We start from the raw sequence: 19,994 nt of genomic DNA on the forward strand, positions 1-19,994 counted from the left end.
AGTCTTTGCAGCAATGTAATTAGCAATGGAGATTGTCTATTGGAGTAAGCACAAAGTGGGTAAGGAATTTCTCTCTCTGAAAAATACTATCATTCTTGAACATGCTATTGATTGATTTTGTGGGTATATCACCTGAAAACCCTCACGAGACTATAACTCGTCCTTTTTGGGAACTTAAAGGTTTAAAGCCTTGTTGCATATGGTAAATGCAATCGCATGCCTCTTGTAAAATGAGTTAGGATTTTATTTTTGTTATTAGGATGTGATTTTGATCACTTATCTATTTTTTATCTTATTTGCTAAGAGACTAGCAAAAGGCTAGTTGGGAGTTGTGATAAGTGCTCAAAAAGTGCTATTTAACCCTCGATTATGCCTCTTGTTTAGCCATCTTAGTGGACTAATAGTGTTTATAAGTTGTGTTTTAAGACTCTACAGGTGAAAAAGAGAGTTTTTGTAGAATATTAGAGAAAATGGGGTAAAACGAAGCAATTCGGAGCATTAAGGATCACATGGGAGGCCCGTGGACAATCATGGAGAAGGCCAAGGAATTGGAGCTGTTAAAGGTGCGACTTGGACCTATATTAAAGTCTATTTGGAAGCCCAAGGCCAAAGGATTCGTTGCTTGGACCAAAGCCCGCAAAAAAGAGGATAGAAGGATAGAAGCGTAAGAGAAAATCGGCTTATGCGTGCGGGGACGATGGATCGAAAGCGCCCGTGACGCATTGATTGAGTCCGGGACGATAGATCGAAACATCCGAGACGCATTGATTGAGTCTGAGACGATGGATAATGCGTCTAGACGCATGAATCGACAATGTAACCAATTCCTTCTCAGTTTTGGACATGAAGTTGGACTCTGAAAGAAACCTATTTGTATTAGGAAACAAATGACGGTTTGGAATGCTTCTAGAGCTCATTGTAACCCCTATAAATAGAGGACCTAAGTGCCTCATGTAATTTGCCAATTCACTTATATTCTTGTCTCCAAAACTTGAGGCAGAGAGAGATTAATAATAAAAGATCGGTTTTAACTAGCGGAGTCTTAATAAATTAGTCTTTCTAGTCTTATGTTCTTCAACTCTTCTTCTTCTCGTTCTTAACGTGTTCTTCCTTCTATATGGAAGGCTAATCTTCTCCTTCAAGGGAGAAGATGAAGCCAGTGCTTAAAGTTTAATGATTCTTCTGGTTCATGGTGTTCTTCAATCAGGTTAGTTCTTTATGTTTGTAGTTATTAGTTCCATTGCCCACACCAGGGGATGGAAGTATAGAATAGGGTTTATGTTTTGCAATATTAATATCATGCTAGTGTTCTTTACTTTTCTTCTAGTAGTGTAATTCTTTAGAGTTAGGGAAGTATTCTTTGTGTTGCCTTAGAAGGGGTAGCTCAGGGAGTGGCTGCCTAGGGGAAGTATTCTTTGTGTTTGCCTTAAGTGGTGATTCATTGAATGGCTGCCCTATTAGGAAGTACTCCTTGATGTTGCTCTTGGTAATACATTGAATGGCTGCCCGAGCTTACATAAAAGGAAAGAAGATATTAATAGCATAAACATAGGAACAACCTTAAGTAGAGTTAATTGTTAACGATGTTTCATCCAAAAGGGCATCGGCACTCGCCGATTGCCTAATTGTAGTCTACTTGTAAGAACAACCATGAAGCGAAAGATCATAGATTAAAAGTATTGGTGGATTCTAATCTCTTGAATTCTCTCTCTTATAAATTCTCAATAGTTTAGTTAGTTTAGCTTAGTTTAGCATTAGAATCTACAATCTCTACAATATTAGTTTTAATCCCTCAAACCCCTTTCCAAATCCCGTTCTTCATATAAACATACACTTAAAAGTGGAACGATACCCTACTCATCCTTTATTTATTGAGGGATAATTAGGTTTTGATACGCTTCTTTTTTGTTCAACCATCATCTTTATACATCATCCATACACCATCTAAACACACAAAAAGAAAAATGAGAGATATAATTAATTGTAATTCCAAGAAGAGGTTTCAAATGGTCCGTTTTAAGTTGTTTATGTTTAAGGTTTTCTTTCAAGATTAGAATTTTGGATATTGAGGTAATTTTAGCCGCATCATCCATCCTTTTAAGAAAGAAAGAAGCTTGAAGGACATCTCAAGACAAGATCTACCATCCAAAGTTAGTCAAATCTTCATTCTTTTTATTGCTTTTTAGTATAGTTGCATCATAGTTTAGTTTTATTACTTTCTAGTATAATTGCATTTAGGATCTTTTCAACAATTGAAGTTGTAAGCCAACACAAATAAAATATCGAGACTCTAGTGTTTTCTTGTCTAAATCTTGACAAACGGACTATCGTCTGGCGGCAGTGGTACTTAAGCAATCCAAGTGATTCACCATAACCCTAGAAGAGACACTTTAAACAACGGGCGAGGTACTAGGCGCAAAGCCCAACCCAGTTGAAGGAAAGTAGTTTTACATTCTAATAATTTAGAATAGTTGCAAATTACCTTCAAGCATAGTAGGATAGTTTTTTTTTTTTATTTTCATTTTAGAATTTTCTAGTGTATGCCCGTCGTCCATATCATCGCCCAATAAGAACACAACAAATGGACAAGGTTTAACAACCCACTCACAAGAATACTAGATTTAGATTAATACCATGGCCGCCAAAGCAAATGATGGAGGTGTTTTGGACACCAATAATCCTGAAGTTATCCCACCCATGCAAGCCTGACATAGAAAGAAGTTGGCGAATTTCTATTCGCCAATCATTGGAGACCCACCCAAAGAAGATTGTTTTTCCGGAGACGAAGCTAATCAATTTGAACTTAGAGCATCGATAATCTCTATGCTTCCAAAGTTCAATGGTTCGCATAATGTTCACCTTTATGTTCACATGAACAAATTTCTATCGATCCTCGGAACTTTCAAGAACCGTAATATCGGGATGAGAGTATCAAGTTAATTCTTTTCCACTCTCCCTCGAAGGTAAAAGCATCCGAATGGTTAACCGCATTGCGGCCGATCAATTCAATCAACAACCGGGAGAAGTTGAGAACAAAGTTTATGAACAAGTTCTACCCACCCCGAAAGACGGATGCCATCGCAGCAAGCCATCAACAATTTCAAAGGGAAGGTGGTGAAGAATATCATCAAAGCTGGGAGAAATTCAATAATCTGCTAGTCTCATGTCCACATCATGGTTATGATAAGAGCACAATGGCTCATTTTTCTTTTTCGAGGACTTTCTACTATGAACAAGCGGATGATGATGATCAATGCATCAAGGTAAGTTTACATCATTGGATGGAGAGGAAGCTTACAACTTTCTTGAGAATTTAGTCAAGACACTCAACAATGGAGGAGTACTAGCAACGAGGGCGTAGCTAGAGTGGAGGGGGTGCCAAAGAAATTTGGCAACCAAATTCAAGAAGACCCAAATCAAGCAATGCTATCAATTATGGCAAGCCTATCAATCAGGGGACTTGAAAATCTAAACAAGAAGTTTGATCGGGTTCTCCATGAATCCTCCAAACCAAACAATTTCCAAGCTAAACCTCGACCATCCAAGCCTTGTTATACCATTTGTGAGCTATGTTACGATGAAGGCCACACCAATCAAGAGTGTTCAGTATTATCCGGATACTAATGCGAGAGGCATGTAGTATCAACTCTTTAGGAAGAAATAACCCGGTTCAATCGAGGGACAAAATTATTGGAAACCACAAAATACAAATCGAGAGAATTTTCCTCGAGGATTCCAAAATCAGCCAAATCGGTTCGAATAACCGATGATCGGTTCCAAAACCGCCAACAACCATACAAAATCAACAAATCATACCGAACCCGGTAATACCAAACCAACACAAACAGAGAGTTAGTACCAGATCTTATGAGTGGATATATTGCGCCTATGCCTCAGTCGAGCAAAGCAGTTACCCCACATCTGGAAGATGCTATCACCACCATTGTCAATGAGCTGAAACAGACAAATCAAAGAACCCAGAAGTTGGAGAATAACTTTAGTGTCATTCAAGGCCAGATAGGGCAAATCGCCGTGCCTTGACAGAAAGATCAAAGGAGCATTACCAAGCCAATCCAAGGAGCCAAATCCAAAAGGAAAAGGTGTCTTGCAGGTGGATAACCTGGAGATTACTCAGTCAAATGCCCAAGTTAATTCTGTCACCACTCTGAGGTCAGGCAAGAAAGTTGATAACAAGATTGTCTATGAACCAGGAAAAGATTCTGTGGAGCCTAAGGTAACTTATGTCCCCACCATCCCACCCAGTTCTAACATTCCAGATATATCTAGTGTTGTGCAACCTGCTGAAGAAACTGTTGCAAAAGAAGTTGAAGGAACTACTATGAAAGTAAGTAAGAAGAAGCCATCATGAGTGACTCCACCTGTCACTCCACTAATTGTTACCAAGCCAACCGAAGCCGAAAGAAGAGAACCGATTTTGAAGAATCCGCCAGCACCGTTTCCTTCAAAACTAGTGAATACCAGAAAAGATGACCAGTACAAGGAGATTTGCGATGTATTTCAGAATTTACAGATTAATATCCCATTTCTGACCGCCATCAAACAAGTTCCCTCATATGCCAAGTTCCCCGAAAGATCTAGTAAAGAAGAAGACCAACATTCGAAAAGAAGCTTTTATCGCCAAAGATGTTTATTGTACCCTCTGCCGAAATCTATCGGTTGTGGCCGAAAGATCCCCGAAGTCCAACTGCTACATGCAGAATGGAGATTCTTTGGAGGAACAAGCTTTACTAGATTTGGGTGCCGGTGTGAATCTTCTACCATATTTAGCCTCTGAGAAGTTGGGCTTGAAGGATCTAAAACCGGTGATGTTACTTTTACGGTTAAGCGATAGATCGGTGAAGATACCTAGAGGACTAATTGAAGACGTCATAGTCAAGATCGAAGATTTCTATTATCCGTTGATTTCATAGTACTAGACACGGAACCTACATCCGGTAGGCGATACCAATCATTCTAAGCGCACCATTCTTGGCCACTTTGCAAATGCACTCATCAACTGTCGAAACGGTAATATGGCGTTATCCTTTGGTAATATGAAAGTCGAGACCAATGTTTTCCATATGTTACACAGCAACCCGGAAGGTATGTAATGCTTGTGAAAGAGGTATGCATGATTGAAGCGTTAGCACAGGATTATCTGACTCATTCATATCCTGCTGACGAGTTATTGAAAGCTCTGACAGACTCAGATTGTGAGGAACTTAGTGTTGAGTCAATCAATGCGATTTTGGATTCATCACCTGTCATGGATGACATCAAGTTCAAAGAAAAGCTTGAATCACCTATGCTTGATGGACCACCTAAAGAGCTTAAGAAGGAGCCACCTAAGCTAGAATTGAAGCCTTTACCGTCTACACTCAAGTATGTTTTCTTGGGAGATTTGGGAACCTACCCAATAGTCATTGCATCAAATTTAACTGCGGAGCAGGAATCCAGGTTAGTAACACTTTTAAAGGAACACAAGTCAGCTATAGGTTGGACAATTGATGATATCAAGGGGATCAGCCCTATGATAGTTCAACATAGGATTCATTTGGAAGAGGATTCCAAGACTTCTAAGCAACCACAGAGGAGGCTTAATCCGAAAATGAAGGAAGTAGTTAGAGAAGAGGTCGTCAAACTCCTTGGCCGCGGCATTATCTACCCTATTTCGATAGTCAATGGGTTAGTCCAGTTCAAGTTGTGCCAAAGAAGTCCGGAACCACGATGATCGAGAATGAGAACAATGAGTTGATTCCAACCGAGTTCAGATTGGATGGAGAGTTTGCATCGATTACGAGGAAGTTGAATAATGCGCATCGAGGAAAGATCATTTTCCATTGCCTTTCATCAATCGATATTTGAAAGATTAGCCGGACAAGCTTCCTACCGCTTTCTTGATGGTTACTTTCGGGATACTTTCATATCCATATTCACCCCGAGAGGACCAAGAAAAGACATTCACATGTCCTTTTGAGGATTGTGCGCATCATCTCTCCTTAGTCCTTAAATGTTGTTGCGATACCAACTTAGTTCTGAACTGGGAAAAGTGTCATTTCATGGTAAAGGAAGGGATACTTCTTTGGAAGGAATTCTAGTAGATCGAGCGAAAATGTCTACAGGAAGTAAGCATGTTGTCGAAAAGATCGGTTTTGAGATGGAAACCTAAGTATTCCCCACTGTTAGTTTATGGGATTTACTCCTGTTGACCTTCAAAGGAAGATTATTTGTATGGCTCGTGTAGGGTTCGGTAAAAGTCCATTTGCACATAAGAGGAGAGTCGTAAAGCTAGGTTCTTTGTAAGAATTGCCATTCTGAAACTTGTCCCGGGTTCTGACCATTAAGAGAAAAATTGTTTGTACAAGTTATACTTTTGTCAATCACATCTTTGAGAGAGATCAAAGAATTCCTACAAAGTGGAACCGAGCGGGTGGGAGTACTAGTCTTGAGGATCTGACTATAAAGGACTCAAAAGTCTTGAGGATCGACTTTAAAAGACTCACATTACGCCTTGGGGATCCGGCGTAAAAGACCTAAAAATTGTTTCTTGAACTAATTACGATATTCGCATCAATGGTAATATCCTACCTTTTTCTCATCCATTTCATTTACTTCTTTATACATTGAGGTCAATGCATGCATAAGTAGGGGAGGGTGTACTTGAGAAATGAATTTTGAAAATTAGTTTTCAAAACAAAAATATTTTTGTTTCTATATCAAGAGCATGAGAAAAATGAATTGTAATGATGAGTCTGGGATATATATTCTATACTGCTTAGTGTTGAGTTTGATAGATAGTTGATATTATTGATTTCATTACCGCTTAGACTATTTATTATGCTCGGACATAGTTCTTATTGATAGAATTCTTTATCAAGGCACCACCATAATACTTGGTCAGGGTTTTGTGTACTTTTGCTAGAAGAGAGATTTAAACCCCTAGTAAACCGAAGTAGAATTTTTAGACTTAGCCCGTGAGACTTGAGCTTTATACCCATTTTTGGAGTTCTTACGAAAAATCCGAAGTCTTAGTGACTCATCATCTTTCAGTTCTTTATGTCATTGTAATATAGTCTCATTATTCTTTAATTTGGTTAATCACGAAGTAACATCAACTGGGGAGATAGCCATTAGGTCTTGTAGTCTATTCAAAACAAGAGTATCATACTGATAAGTCAAGTAGTGAACCCATTCAGCCTTTATCCCACCTAGTAGGACCATCATGTTAAACCCTTTTGAGCCTTACAATAAACCATTTTCTTTCATAAAACCCTTTACCCATCACCCAACTCCAGACAAGGAGTATAGCCAAAATCTTTATCAGCCATACCCATATGTTTCTGAGAATATGAAGGGCACAAGGAGGAAGAAAGACCACAAAAGGAAGATTACAAGGAAATATCAGAGAGATACAATGAAGTCCATCATTCTGTTCAAAGTGAAAGAAGCTAGTGGAAAACAAGCATATCCAGTACTAATCAAGGATATACCACTGAGCTTTAAAAAAAAAAAAAAAAAAAAAAAAAGTTGAACAGAATGGATGGAAAAGCTAAGATAAAGAATTTTCTCTGCAATACAGAATTTGAAGAAATCTTCCAAAGAAAGAAGCAAAACCCTTAGTGTTTTCAGAAACAACCTTAGAATCCTTTTTACCTTTCCTTCATAAACCAATACCCAAGCCAAGTTACAACCCATGACTTATCATTCTGAGATGGTACAAAGTCTAGAATAGGTGAGAGGATGCTAAAGTGAAGGACCCGACACTTCATATGTGATTGACATTCTTTCCATGAGACTAATTTTATTCAGAAGTCTGTTTTTCAAGGTAGTATGTGGGATGTTCGTATGCATTATTCTTTTCCCCACATACATGAGGTAAAATAGTAGACCATCTTCTGAGAGATTCTTTTCTGAGAGTATGACCGGTGAGGATTGAAAGTCGAGATTATCTACCTATGGTAAACTAGGGATTCTGTTTCTTGGATAGGAGAGTATAGGAGATTAACTAAGTATACACATAAGCCTTGATTGAGAATTTTGTCAATTTTACTATCTCCCATCATAATCTATGAGTCTTTTGCAGAAATGTAGTTAGCAATGGAGACCGCCTATTGGGGTAAGCACTAAGTAGGTAAGGAATTTCTCTCTGAAAAATACTATCATTCTTGAACATGCTATTGATTGATTTTGTGGGTATATCACCTGAAAACCCTCACGAGACTATAACTCGTCCTTTTTGGGGAACTTAAAGGTTTAAAGCCTTGTTGCATATGGTAAATGCAATCCCGATGCCTCTTGCGAAAATGAGTTAGGATTTTATTTTTGTTATTAGGATGTGATTTTGATCACTTATCTATTTTTATCTTATTTGCTAAGAGACTAGCAAAAGGCTAGTTGGGAGTTGTGATAAGTGCTCAAAAAAGTGCTATTTAACCCTCGATTATGCCTCTTGTTTAGCCATCTTAGTGGACTAATAGTGTTTATAAGTTGTGTTTTAAGATTCTACAGGTGAAAAAGAGAGTTTTGTAGAATATTAGAGAAATGGGGTAAAACGAAGCAATTCGAGCATTAATGATCACATGGGAGGTCCGTGGACAATCATGGAGAAGGCCAAGGAATTGGAGCTATTAAATATGTGACTTGGACCTATTTTAAAGTCTATTTGGAAGCCCAAGGCCAAAGGATTCGTTGCTTGGACCAAAGCCCGCAAAAAGAGGATAGAAGGATAGAAGCGAGAGAGAAAATCGGCTTATCGCTGGGATGCTTGGATCAAAGCGTCCCGACACGTGATTAGCGTCACGGGGCCGATAGATCGAATCGTCCCACGCGCATTGATTAAGTCTGGGACGCATGGATAATGCGTCCAGATGCATGAATCGACACTGTAGCCAATTCCTTCTCAGTTTTAAAGACGAAGTCGGACTCTGAAAGAAACCTATTTGTATTAGGAAACAAATGACGGTTTGGAATGCTTCTAGAACTCATTGTAACCCCTATAAATAGAGGACCTAAGTGCCTCATGTAATGGGCCAATTCACTTATATTCTTGTCTCCAGAACTTGAGGCAGAGAGAGATTAATAATAAAAGATCGGTTTTAACTAGCTGAGTCTTAATAAATTAGTCTTTCTAGTCTTATGTTCTTCAACTCTTCTTCTTCTCGTTCTTCGTGTTCTTCCTTCTATATGGAAGGCTAATCTTCTCCTTCAAGGGAGGAGATGAAGCCGATGCTTAAGGTTTAATGATTCTTCGGTTCATGGTGTTCTTCAATCGGGTTAGTTCTTTATGTTTGTAGTTATTAGTTCCATTGCCCACACCGGGGATGGAAGTATAGAATAGGGTTTATGTTTTGCAATATTAATATCATGCTAGTGTTCTTTACTTTTCTTCTAGTAGTGTAATTCTTTAGAGTTAGGAAGTATTCTTTGTGTTGCCTTAGAATGGGTAGCTCGGGAGTGGCTGGCTGCCTAGGGAAGTATTCTTTGTGTTTTCCTTAAGTGGTGATTCATTGAATGGCTGCCCTATTAGGAAGTACTCCTTGATGTTGCTCTTGGTAATAAATTGAATGGCTGCCCGAGCTTACATAAAAGGAAAGAAGATATTAATAGCATAAACATAAGAACAACCTTAAGTAGAGTTAATTGTTAACGATGTTTCATCCAAAGGGCATCGGCACTTCGCTCGATTGCCTAATTGTAGTCTACTTGTAAGAACAACCATGAAGCAGAAGGTCATAGATTAAAAGTATTGGTGGATTCTAATCTCTTGAATTCTCTCTCTTATAAATTCTCAATAGTTTAGTTAATTTAGCTTAGTTTAGCATTAGAATCTACAATCTCTACAATATTAGTTTTTAATCCCTCAAACCCCTTTTCAAATTCCACGTCCTTCATATAAACATATACTTAAAAGTGGAACGATACCCTACTCATCCTTTACTTATTGAGGGATAATTAGGTTTTGATACGCTTCTTTTTGTTCAACGACCATCATCTTTATACATCATCCATACACCATCTAAACACACAAAAAGAGGTAGTGTCAGCAACTGGTCAGCCCATGCTCCTTTCCACTCCTCCAGCTTCCTCTTAAGATTATCCATTATGATTTTGTTCGAAGCCTCTGCCTGTCCATTCCCTTCCGGATTGTATGGGGCTGAGAACCCCTGCTTCACTTTAAACGCCTGAAGGAACTTTCGTACCTTTCCCCCAGTAAATTGTGTTCCATTGTCCGCGATGATTGTATGTGGCAATCCAAACCTACAAATTATATTCTCCCACAGAAACTTGTTCACATTTTCTTCCTTGACTTGTTGCAGTGCCACTCCTTCCACCCACTTTGTAAAATAATTGGTTGCTGCCAACATAAATCTCCTCTTGCCGCTTGCTGTTGGCAGGGGCCCTACTATATCCATCGCCCACATGGCGAACGGCCACGGACTAAACACACTGTGCAGTGGTTCAGCTGGAGCATGTATCAGCGGTGCAAATCTCTGACATTTTTCACACCTTTTGGCATATCCTACTGCATCCCTTTTCATATGTGGCCAAAAATACCCCTGTGAGATCGATTCGGTGTGTGGTGGTCGTGGCCCATGAGAATGACTTCCACAGTCGCCTTCATGTACCTCAGCCAGAACTTCTTTAATCTGCGGCGGCCCTATGCATTTTAACATTGGTCCGCTAAAACTTCTCCTATACAGATCCCCATCGAGTAAAGTGTATCTTTGGCTCACCTGTTCCATTCTGTGTCTTTCCTGTTTGTTTTCTACCTCCACCCCCATTAAGAAAGCTTTGATGGGTGTTATCCAACTTGGATCCATATCAGCGATAAGGCAGACATCTTCCTCTTCGGTGGTACTAGGCTTGCTCAACACCCTTACTTCAATAGATCTTCCCTCTGTCCCTGGAAGTACTGCCGCGACATATGCCAATGCATCGGCATGTCTATTTTCACCGCGGTTCAAATGTGCAAATTTAATCTTCTTGAACTTACGTTCTTTTCTCTGCAAGACTTCCAAGTATCTCGCCATCCTTGGGCAGCGAGCCACGAATCCTCCATTCAGTTGACACACCACTAGGTTAGAATCCGAGCAAACGGACAGTTCGCTCACTCCTAAATCTTGTGCCATACCCAAACCTGCTATCACCGCCAGTTACTTTCGGACTCATTGTTGGAAGCCGCAAATCCCAGTTTCATCGATAATTCCAGCCTATTGTTCTCAGGAGTCACCAGGACGACACCTATTCCGTTCCCTGTATCTGTAGCCGAGCCATCCGCGAAAACTCTCCAACCATTCCGCGCATCCCATGGATCCAATGGGTCGTGGTTAAGCTCCCCTTCGCGATCCATGACCATTTCCTCTCCCCACGTTGGGTCCTCAGCTGGGAATTCTGCTAACACCTCCGCCATCGCTTGTGCTTTTTCTGCGGTTCTGATCTGGTACTGTATTTCGTAGCAACTGAGTATTACTGCCCACTTCAGCATTCTTCCTGACTTCTCCGCCTTCAATGCCTGCTTGAGAGGCATGTTTGTTATTACCACCACAGAATGAGCTTCGAAATAAGGTTTCAACTTTAGTGCTGAGAATACCAGTGCCAAAGCGTATTTCTCAATTCTGCTGTATCGGGTTTCCGCAACCAGCATGGTCTTACTCTGAAAGTAAACGGGTTTTTCTATCTTTTCAACGATTCGCACCAATACCGAGCTCACCGCGTACTCTGAAACCCCCATATACAAATACAGTTTTTCCCCTTAGTTCCGGCCGCGACAAAAGTGGTGCTTTACCTAAATAATTCTTCAACTCCTGGAAGGCTCCCTCACATTCCGCGGTCCATATGAAGTCTTGTGTTTTCCTCAACAGTCGATACAGCGGTCGACATTTGTCCGATGATTTAGAAATAAACCGATTTAGTGCCGCGACTCTTCCCGCTAAACTTTGTACCTCTTTCACATTTTGCGGGGACGGCATTTCTATCAGTGATCTAATTTGTTCTGGATTTGCCTCTATACCGCGGTGTGTTACTATGTAACCCAAGAACTTCCCAGACGCTACTCCAAAGGTACACTTCTCGGGGTTGAGCTTCAGCTTGTGCCTTCGTAGTATGTGAAAAGTTTCCTAAAGACCTTCCAAGTGTTCGTCTTCTGACATGCTCTTTTCCACCATATCATCAATATATATCTCCATCCCCTTCCGAATCTTCCCTTGGAACATTTTTTCTCCTACCCGTTGAAATGTTGCCCCAGCATTTTTTAACCCAAAGGGCATCCTGGTGTAACAGTAGGTGCCCCCCTCTACCACGAACGTGGTCTTTTCCTGATCCGGGCCGTACATGGCGACTTGATTGTATCCCATGGACGCGTCCATGAAAGAGAACACCTTGAATCCTGCAGTTCGGTCCACTAGTTCATCCACCCACGGCATAGGGTAACAATCTTTCGGACACTCCTTGTCCACGTCCGTAAAGTCCACGCACATTCTGACTTTGCCATTCTTTTTCGTAACCGCGACCATGTTGGACAACCATTTTGTGTATTCTACCTCCCTTATTATCCCCGCCCCTTTCAGTCGAATAACCTCCTCACGAATCGCTTCCGCGTACTTCGGACGTATGCTTCTCATCTTTTGGCGAATTGGCTTAGCACCCTCATTCATGTGCAGATGATGACATGCAAACTCTGGATCCAAACCCGTGATATCCTCTATCACCCACGCAAACACATCTGAATTTTGAGTTAAGAACTGCACGAGTTTACTTTTCCATTCTCTTTGTAAGTCGGTCCCTACGGATGTAAATTTCTCATCGTCTCCTACCCCCAGGTTAACTACTTCAACCGTGTCCAATGTTTTCGGACCCAATGGCGGCTCGGATCTTTTTGTCTCTGCCGCTTCCTGTAATTGCTACGCTGCTCCTTGTTCATGAGACGGCCCCTCTCCTTTTGTTCCGCGGACCAAACTCTTCGCAGTTACCTGCTGTATACTCTGCGCGGCTACTTGATCCCCCTTAATTTCATATGTTCCCCCCCCTTAGTGGGAAAGCGGATCACCTGGTAATACGTTGATGGAATGGCCTTCATTTCATGAATCCATTTTCTCCCTAAAATCGCATTATATTGTGAACCAGTGTCCACCACCATGAACCTAGTGAATACAGTCGTCGGACCTGCTGTCACAGGGAGAGTTAACTCCCCAACGGGCTCTGTCATACTGCCATTGAACCCATACAGATTGGTTTGCGGAGCCTTCAACTGGTTTCTATCGATGTTCATATCCTCCATGGCCCCTTTGAACAACAAATCCACTAAACTGCCGCAGTCTATCAACACCCTTCGAACCAGGTAATTTTCCATTGCTATGGTAATTACCAAGGCATCCTCATGCGGCGAAATTACCGACTCTAAATCCTTCGGGGTGAACATTATGCTCCCGTCTATCATCGCGGCTCCACTCACTAACCGCGGTATGCTCACCACCTCACTCACCTGTTGTAGACTTGCTGTCCTTCTTATCTTATCCCTATGTGTATTCCTACCCAGCGTCTCTCCACTGAAAATGACATTGATGGTACCCAAAATTCTAGCCGAGGCTGGCACTCTCTCAGCTTGGTGAACTTCGGCGACAAACTCTCTGAGCATTCCCTTTTCAATCATCCTTTCTACTAACCATTTCAAGGTGTAACACTCATTTGTAGCATGGTTTCTGACTTGATGATACTCGCAGAATGGTTTCCCTTCTATCTCCCTTGGGATACTTCGCGGCCCCTCATAATACTGGTTCCCCTTAATTAGAGGCAAGATTTCCTCTAAAGGTCTGCTAAGAGGCGTCTGTTCTAACTCACGGTATGGCTTCCTCTCCCGTATGTCCCTTCTACCCCGATCTCCTGTCCTCTCCGGACCTCGGCTCTCCCCTTTGTAAGACCCCCTCTCCTTGTCCTCTATCTTTCGTTTACCCTTTCGATCATCCCTCTCAACCACTTGCACTGCCTTTTCCGATTTCTTCTGTTCCTTTGCAGTTCTCTGCATTATATCCTCATATCGTATGTATTTTTCTACTTTCGGGTATAGTGCGTGCAAAGTAGTAATTTCAATTTTGGAGACCGACTCATGGACTCTCGTTCCTGACCTCAATCCGTGCTGGAAAGCTATGACCGCCGTATGCTCATCCAAATTTTCCACTCTTAGCGTCTCTTCCTTGAATCTACATAAAAACGCCCTTAACGATTCTGCGGACCTTTGTTTAATATTGAATAGAGCCGCGATATCGACCATCCTTCTCTTCTGGTGAATGAAGTGGTTGATAAATGCGCGCTCCAATTCTTCAAACACTTTGATGCTCCGCGAAGCCAACCGGTAATACCAGTCCGAGCCTCCCCTTAAGGCTGGCCGAGAACATCATACAGCGGAGCCCATCATACTTACTCTCCTGCCATAACGGCATTTGCTGCCGAAAATGGTGCAAATGATCAGTTGGGTCTCCTTTCCCATCGTACCATTCAAATCTGGGCTGGGAGAACCTCTTAGGTACTTCGAAATTCCATATTGAATCTGCCAGCGGATTTTTATTAAGGCTCGCCACCTCTTTCTGAGCCACACTCTGGTTCACTTTTTCTGCCACACGGTTCACTTCCCTATCTTTCTCGATCATGGCCTGAACTACCTCCAAAGTGATACCCGCCATTGGTTCGACGTCCGGTAGCGGGTACTCCACATTCTCCCCCTCCGCTTCACTGCCCCTAGGATCCCCCAGCTCCGTTTCCCCCCGTGTAGTCTCCCTGTCCTTCCTAAACTCTTAGCCTAACTACCTCTTCCTGCAAAAGTCTGGTGGCGTCCGCCGCCACATCTGATAATTCTTCCTCTCCTACCCCTTCCATCCCAGCGATCTCTACTTCCTCAACGGCTTCTCTAACTGCTCCTTTCTTAGGTCTTCCTACGCCTCTTTTTGCTATAGTGGCCATTTTCTCCTACGAGCTCCCCACAAACGGCGCCAAAATGTATGATTAGATTTTACAACCTCTGAAATCACAATGTCTCTGATCTTACTCCCTCTCTTTTTTCACCCTCTCTCTCTCTTCTCTGGCGCTCCTCTATATATCCCATAACCGCTATCATTTCTCTAACCGCTCCATCCTCTCTAACCGCTCTCCATGATCTCTTTTCGTGTCCCACGTCTGCCACTTGTCCAACCGTCTCTCTAGGTATTGTGTTCTGGCTACTGTGCTCCTGCTACTTCTTTCCTTAATCCACATCCCTTTAGGCCCCGATACTTCACTGAATCTTATGCCTTTCTAGGTTCCGTGGTACATCTCTGTTCCGCGGGCTTGATCCGACGCTCCCACTCTTTCTCTGGCAGTTACAGGGCAGTTCTCGGCAGTTGTATTACCGCGGACACGATCCGCTACATTAGGTCTCTTCTTTGCTATTCGGCATACGACCCACTTGCCACCTATAACCCCACGTGTCATGAATACGTCCTATACAGTATACATTTACACCATTGGAGTGTGATCCAATGTGCATACTACACATCATTGGTGTTTGATCCTATATGTGATGACAGAAGACTTGTATGTATGTTGGTGTGTGAACCAGTGTATAATTGCACATCATTGGTGTGTGGGCCAATGTGCATGCATCACATTGTAGGTGTTTGATCTTATATGATAGTGGACATAGTGTAGGTTGTTGATGATATGCGTCTGCCTATACGATTTGTATTTTTATTTTAGAACATGCGGTATTTGTGAGACACTAAGAGAAATGTTGATATATTTGTAAACACCAAGATGGTAGATGAAACTTGTAAGCTTTTAAACAAAAAGTTTTGACTGGGAAGATCATTGAGAAGGAAATTATTATATGTATATTTATATATTGTTAAACATCTTGAACTAGTGGGGAAATACTAAAAGAGGAACTGCCTCAGTGTGAGAGGAACTACCTTACCTTCTTAGTATGATTTAACTCGAAGAATATGAGTTATGTTGAACTGAGAAAGAATGATTTTAATTAAGTGTTGGAAATTGAAGAAACTAATTACATTTATTCTTTAAAGTTGTGTATCTAGCGTATACACGTGTTTCTTGGGTTCTATACATTTATGGACATACTTTAATGGTTAGTACACTCACAAACATGATGTTAAATGTGTTTCATTAATACAACGTACATGCATGTATGTCGTTTGAAATTTTTGCATTTTCTCTTATAAAACTAAGTTGATTTGATATTACTAATTGTTTGCTTAGCTCTCTATACTTCGAATCTCGGGACGAGATTCCTTTGAGTTGTGTATATTGTAATGACCGCTATTTTTCTATATGGTTAAAAATTAATCGAAAATATAATTAAACATCATATGTCTCACACTTTTTGCTTGTTGTATTAAAATATTGTGCTCTTGTGTAAAATTTATTTATTAGAAGTAATAAAAATCAAATACGGGTTTGTTAGAGTTATATTTGAGCTTATTTGACATGTCAAAATTAGCCCATGGGTTATCATAGGTTCTTGGGCCTTTTTGAGACCCATTACAAGCCCAAATATAGTCATAATATATGTTTTTAAAAATTAGGTTTTAATTAAATATGAATTTGAGATCTATTTCCATTACTTTCAATTATTTGAAACCCTAAAACAAATTAAATTAAAGAATGAAAAAAAAAAAAATTAGATATTGGTGAAGAAGTGAAGAAAGGAAATTAACATATATAATTTTTGCATTAAAATGTGAGTAAACATCATCTAATTTTTCTTTTGCTATTGTTATTGATAATACTCATAGGTTGATTTGATTAAGAAATAAAGTGTTGTGCATTAAATAAATCGTAATGTAGATTTACAATACAAAGACTATGACTTCATTGTTACAAGTATTTTAACATTAATTGAATTCAAAATTCTTGAAATCGTTATTTTATATATAATTACATTTTCCATTGATGTAGTTGTTAAAATTCAGCAAGTCCAGGCTAGCTGAATATATATTTTTGAGGCAGTCAGAATACATATCTCGTTTGTACCGTTTGGACAGTTTTTCGATTTTATAATATTTTTCAAATTTTATTTGTTGTGTGAATTTTATAGTGTTCATTGTTTGTGATAAAATTCTGAAAATTTTAGGATATGTTCAAATTACTCAGTATTATGCATAGTTTGGAATTTCAAAATTCTCGGAATTCCAACAAATCCAAAAACCGAAATTCATTAAATTTCGACCCCTATTACATTCGGAATTTCGGATATTTCGATTCTATATTCGGAATTCCAGTTTTTTGAAAAACCAAAATTTCAGGCGGAATTCCGAAGTTTCGTTCGGAATCATGAACTATGGTATTATGTTGGAATTTAATTTTGTAATGTTTAGAAATTTGTAGACTCACTAAATAAATTTGTTCCTATATATGTTAAATACGTAGGTGGTACGTATCTATACAAATTAATTGTGTGGTCAATTTTACGTAACTAGTAAATGAATAGGAGTTGTTTTGTATATATTGCAGAACAAGATCTAATGTAAAGAGTTAGAGAATTATTGTACTTTAAGTCGGTATGGAATTAATAAACACTATTATTGATTTTATAATTATTAATGTTTGTGCTTATTATTTGATTTTGAAAGATTGTAAGATGATTTTGTTTGGTGTAAATATTAATTATTTATTAGTTACCGTATGAGGATTGTGTTTATTTACGTGGAAAATATATCATTAAATGATAACATGTGAATGACCACCCAAGAAAGGAACTATGGTGATCGCCTTGAGGGTTGGTGTTAATATAGATGGTATTCCTAGAATGTGTGGGAATGACATCACGTTTTATGTATTGGATTGCAGTGTTGTAAAATATATGTTTAATTATGAGTAAAGAGTTTGACTTTGTGATATAAAGACTTTTATTAGTGATGTTTAACCATGTTATGCAGGAGGATAAGACCTATTAATATTTTATGCGGGGATGACGTCCTATCCTAATACGTGGTTCGCTTAAAGGTAATGCATGCATAAGTGCTACGTAGATTAATATTTAGGTAACCACTTGGAAGAAACTTCTTGTCGTTTTTTTTTAGAAATGAAACTACTTATCTTCCGAGCTAGCTGTAATTATTTTTGTTAAATAAGTTGTTGTCAAGGGTGGTTGGTTTTATTCGTTGAGTTTGTTTTTGTTTTGTCTACTCACACCTGCAAATTCAATTTGCTGACCCCATGTTTGTTTTTGTTTTGTAACGGGGATGTGTTCTTGGGAGCGTAGTTGGTGGAGAACGGTGAGGTGAGACGTTGGACTTCGATGCGTTAAGCCTTGGAGTGTGTGTGTGTTTTTTGGCTTTTAGTTCCAAGCAGTTACTTAAAGATTAATCTATGTAGCACTTATGTATGCATTATCTTTAAGCGAACAATGTATTAGGGTAGGACGTCATCCTTTCATAAAATATTAATAGGTCCCTACCCTTCTGCATAACATCGTTAAACATCAGTAATAAAAGTCTTCATATCACAGAGTCAAACTCTTTACTCCCACTTAAACATATATTTACGACACTGCAATCCAATGCATAAAACGTGGTGTCATTCCCACACATTCTAGGAATACCACCTACAATAACACTAACCCTCAGGGCGATCACCATAGTTCCTCTCTTGGGTGGACATTCACATGTTATCATTTAATGATATATTTTCCACGTAAATAAACATAATCCTCATACGGTAACCAATAAATAATTATCTTACAATCTTTTAAAATCAAATAATAAGCACAAACATTCATAATTATAAAATCAATAATAGTGTCTATTAATTCTGACTTAAGGTACAATAATTCTCTAACTCTTTACATTAGATCTTGTTCTACAATATATATAAAGCAACTAATATGCAGGTACTGCCTAGCAAAGTTGGTAAAACCTTTGGGTAATGATACTAGAGGTCTGGGGGTCAAACTCCGCCAGCATCAAAGAGTTACTTATTTCATTTAAAACAAGCTTACCGATAATTTTTTTTTAAAAAAAAATGACCACATAATTAATTCATATAGATACGTACCACCTACGTATTTAACATGGGAACAAATTTATTCAGTGAGTCTACAAATTTCTAAAAATTACGAAATTAAATTACAACATAATATTGAGTAATTTGAGCATATCCTAAAATTTTCAGAATTTTATCACAAACAATGAACACTATAAAATTCACGCAACATAGATAATTTTAAAAATATTATAAAATCGAAAAATTGTCCAAACGGTACAAACGAGATATATATTCTGACTGCCTCAAAAATATTTATTCAACTAGCCCAGACTTGCTGAATTGTAACAACTACACCAACAAGAAATGTAATTCTAAATAACAATTTCAGGAATTTTGAATTCAGTTAATGTTAAAATACTTGTAACAATGAAACAATAAAGTCATAACTTTTGTATTGCAAATTTACATTACAATTTACTTAAAACACAACACTTTATTTCTTAATAAAATCAACCTATGAGTATTATCAATAAAAATAGAAAAATAAAAATTAGATGATGTTTACTCACCTTTTAATGCGAAAATTATATATCTTGATTTCCTTTCTTCACTTCTTCACCACTCTCTCATATTTTTTTTTCCTTCTTTAATTTAATTTTATTTAGGATTTCAAGTAGTTGAAAGTAATAGAAATAGATATCAAACTCGTATTTAATTAAAAACTAATTTTTAAAAACATATTATGAACATATTTGGGCTTCTAATGGATCTCAAAAAGGTCCAAGAACCTATGCTAACCCATGGGCTAATTTGACATGTCAAATAAGCCCAAATATAATTCTAACTAACCTGTATTTGATTATTATTACTTCTAATAAATAAATTTTACACAAGAATATAACATTTTAATACAATAAACAAAAAGTGTGAGACATATGATGTTTAATTATATTTTCGATTAATTTTTAACCATATAGAAAAATAGCGGTCATTACAATCTGATTATTCAAAATTTGGGGTGTAAC

General features: G+C 38.9%; 2 protein-coding genes across 2 annotated transcripts; both read right to left on the bottom strand.

The window, feature by feature from the left end:
* Positions 1 to 11,143: 11,143 nt before the first annotated feature.
* Positions 11,144 to 11,731, bottom strand: LOC147481524 (uncharacterized). The gene has a single exon (XM_086578964.1). The coding sequence runs from the start codon at positions 11,729 to 11,731 to the stop codon at positions 11,144 to 11,146; it is 588 nt and encodes a 195-aa protein (XP_086435090.1).
* Positions 11,732 to 12,988: 1,257 nt separating this feature from the next.
* LOC147481525 (uncharacterized) lies at positions 12,989 to 14,020 on the bottom strand. Its single transcript, XM_086578965.1, has one exon. The coding sequence runs from the start codon at positions 14,018 to 14,020 to the stop codon at positions 12,989 to 12,991; it is 1,032 nt and encodes a 343-aa protein (XP_086435091.1).
* Positions 14,021 to 19,994: the final 5,974 nt, after the last annotated feature.

The sequence above is a fragment of the Coptis chinensis genome, chromosome 8, assembly GCF_015680905.1.
Source record: "Coptis chinensis isolate HL-2020 chromosome 8, ASM1568090v1, whole genome shotgun sequence".
NCBI classification, from domain to species: domain Eukaryota; kingdom Viridiplantae; phylum Streptophyta; class Magnoliopsida; order Ranunculales; family Ranunculaceae; genus Coptis; species Coptis chinensis.

Excerpts from the sequence above, each read along its gene's own strand:
- LOC147481524 (XM_086578964.1), bottom strand. The coding sequence starts at position 11,731 with ATGGGGGTTTCAGAGTACGCGGTGAGCTCGGTATTGGTGCGAATCGTT.
- LOC147481525 (XM_086578965.1), bottom strand. The coding sequence starts at position 14,020 with ATGCAGAGAACTGCAAAGGAACAGAAGAAATCGGAAAAGGCAGTGCAA.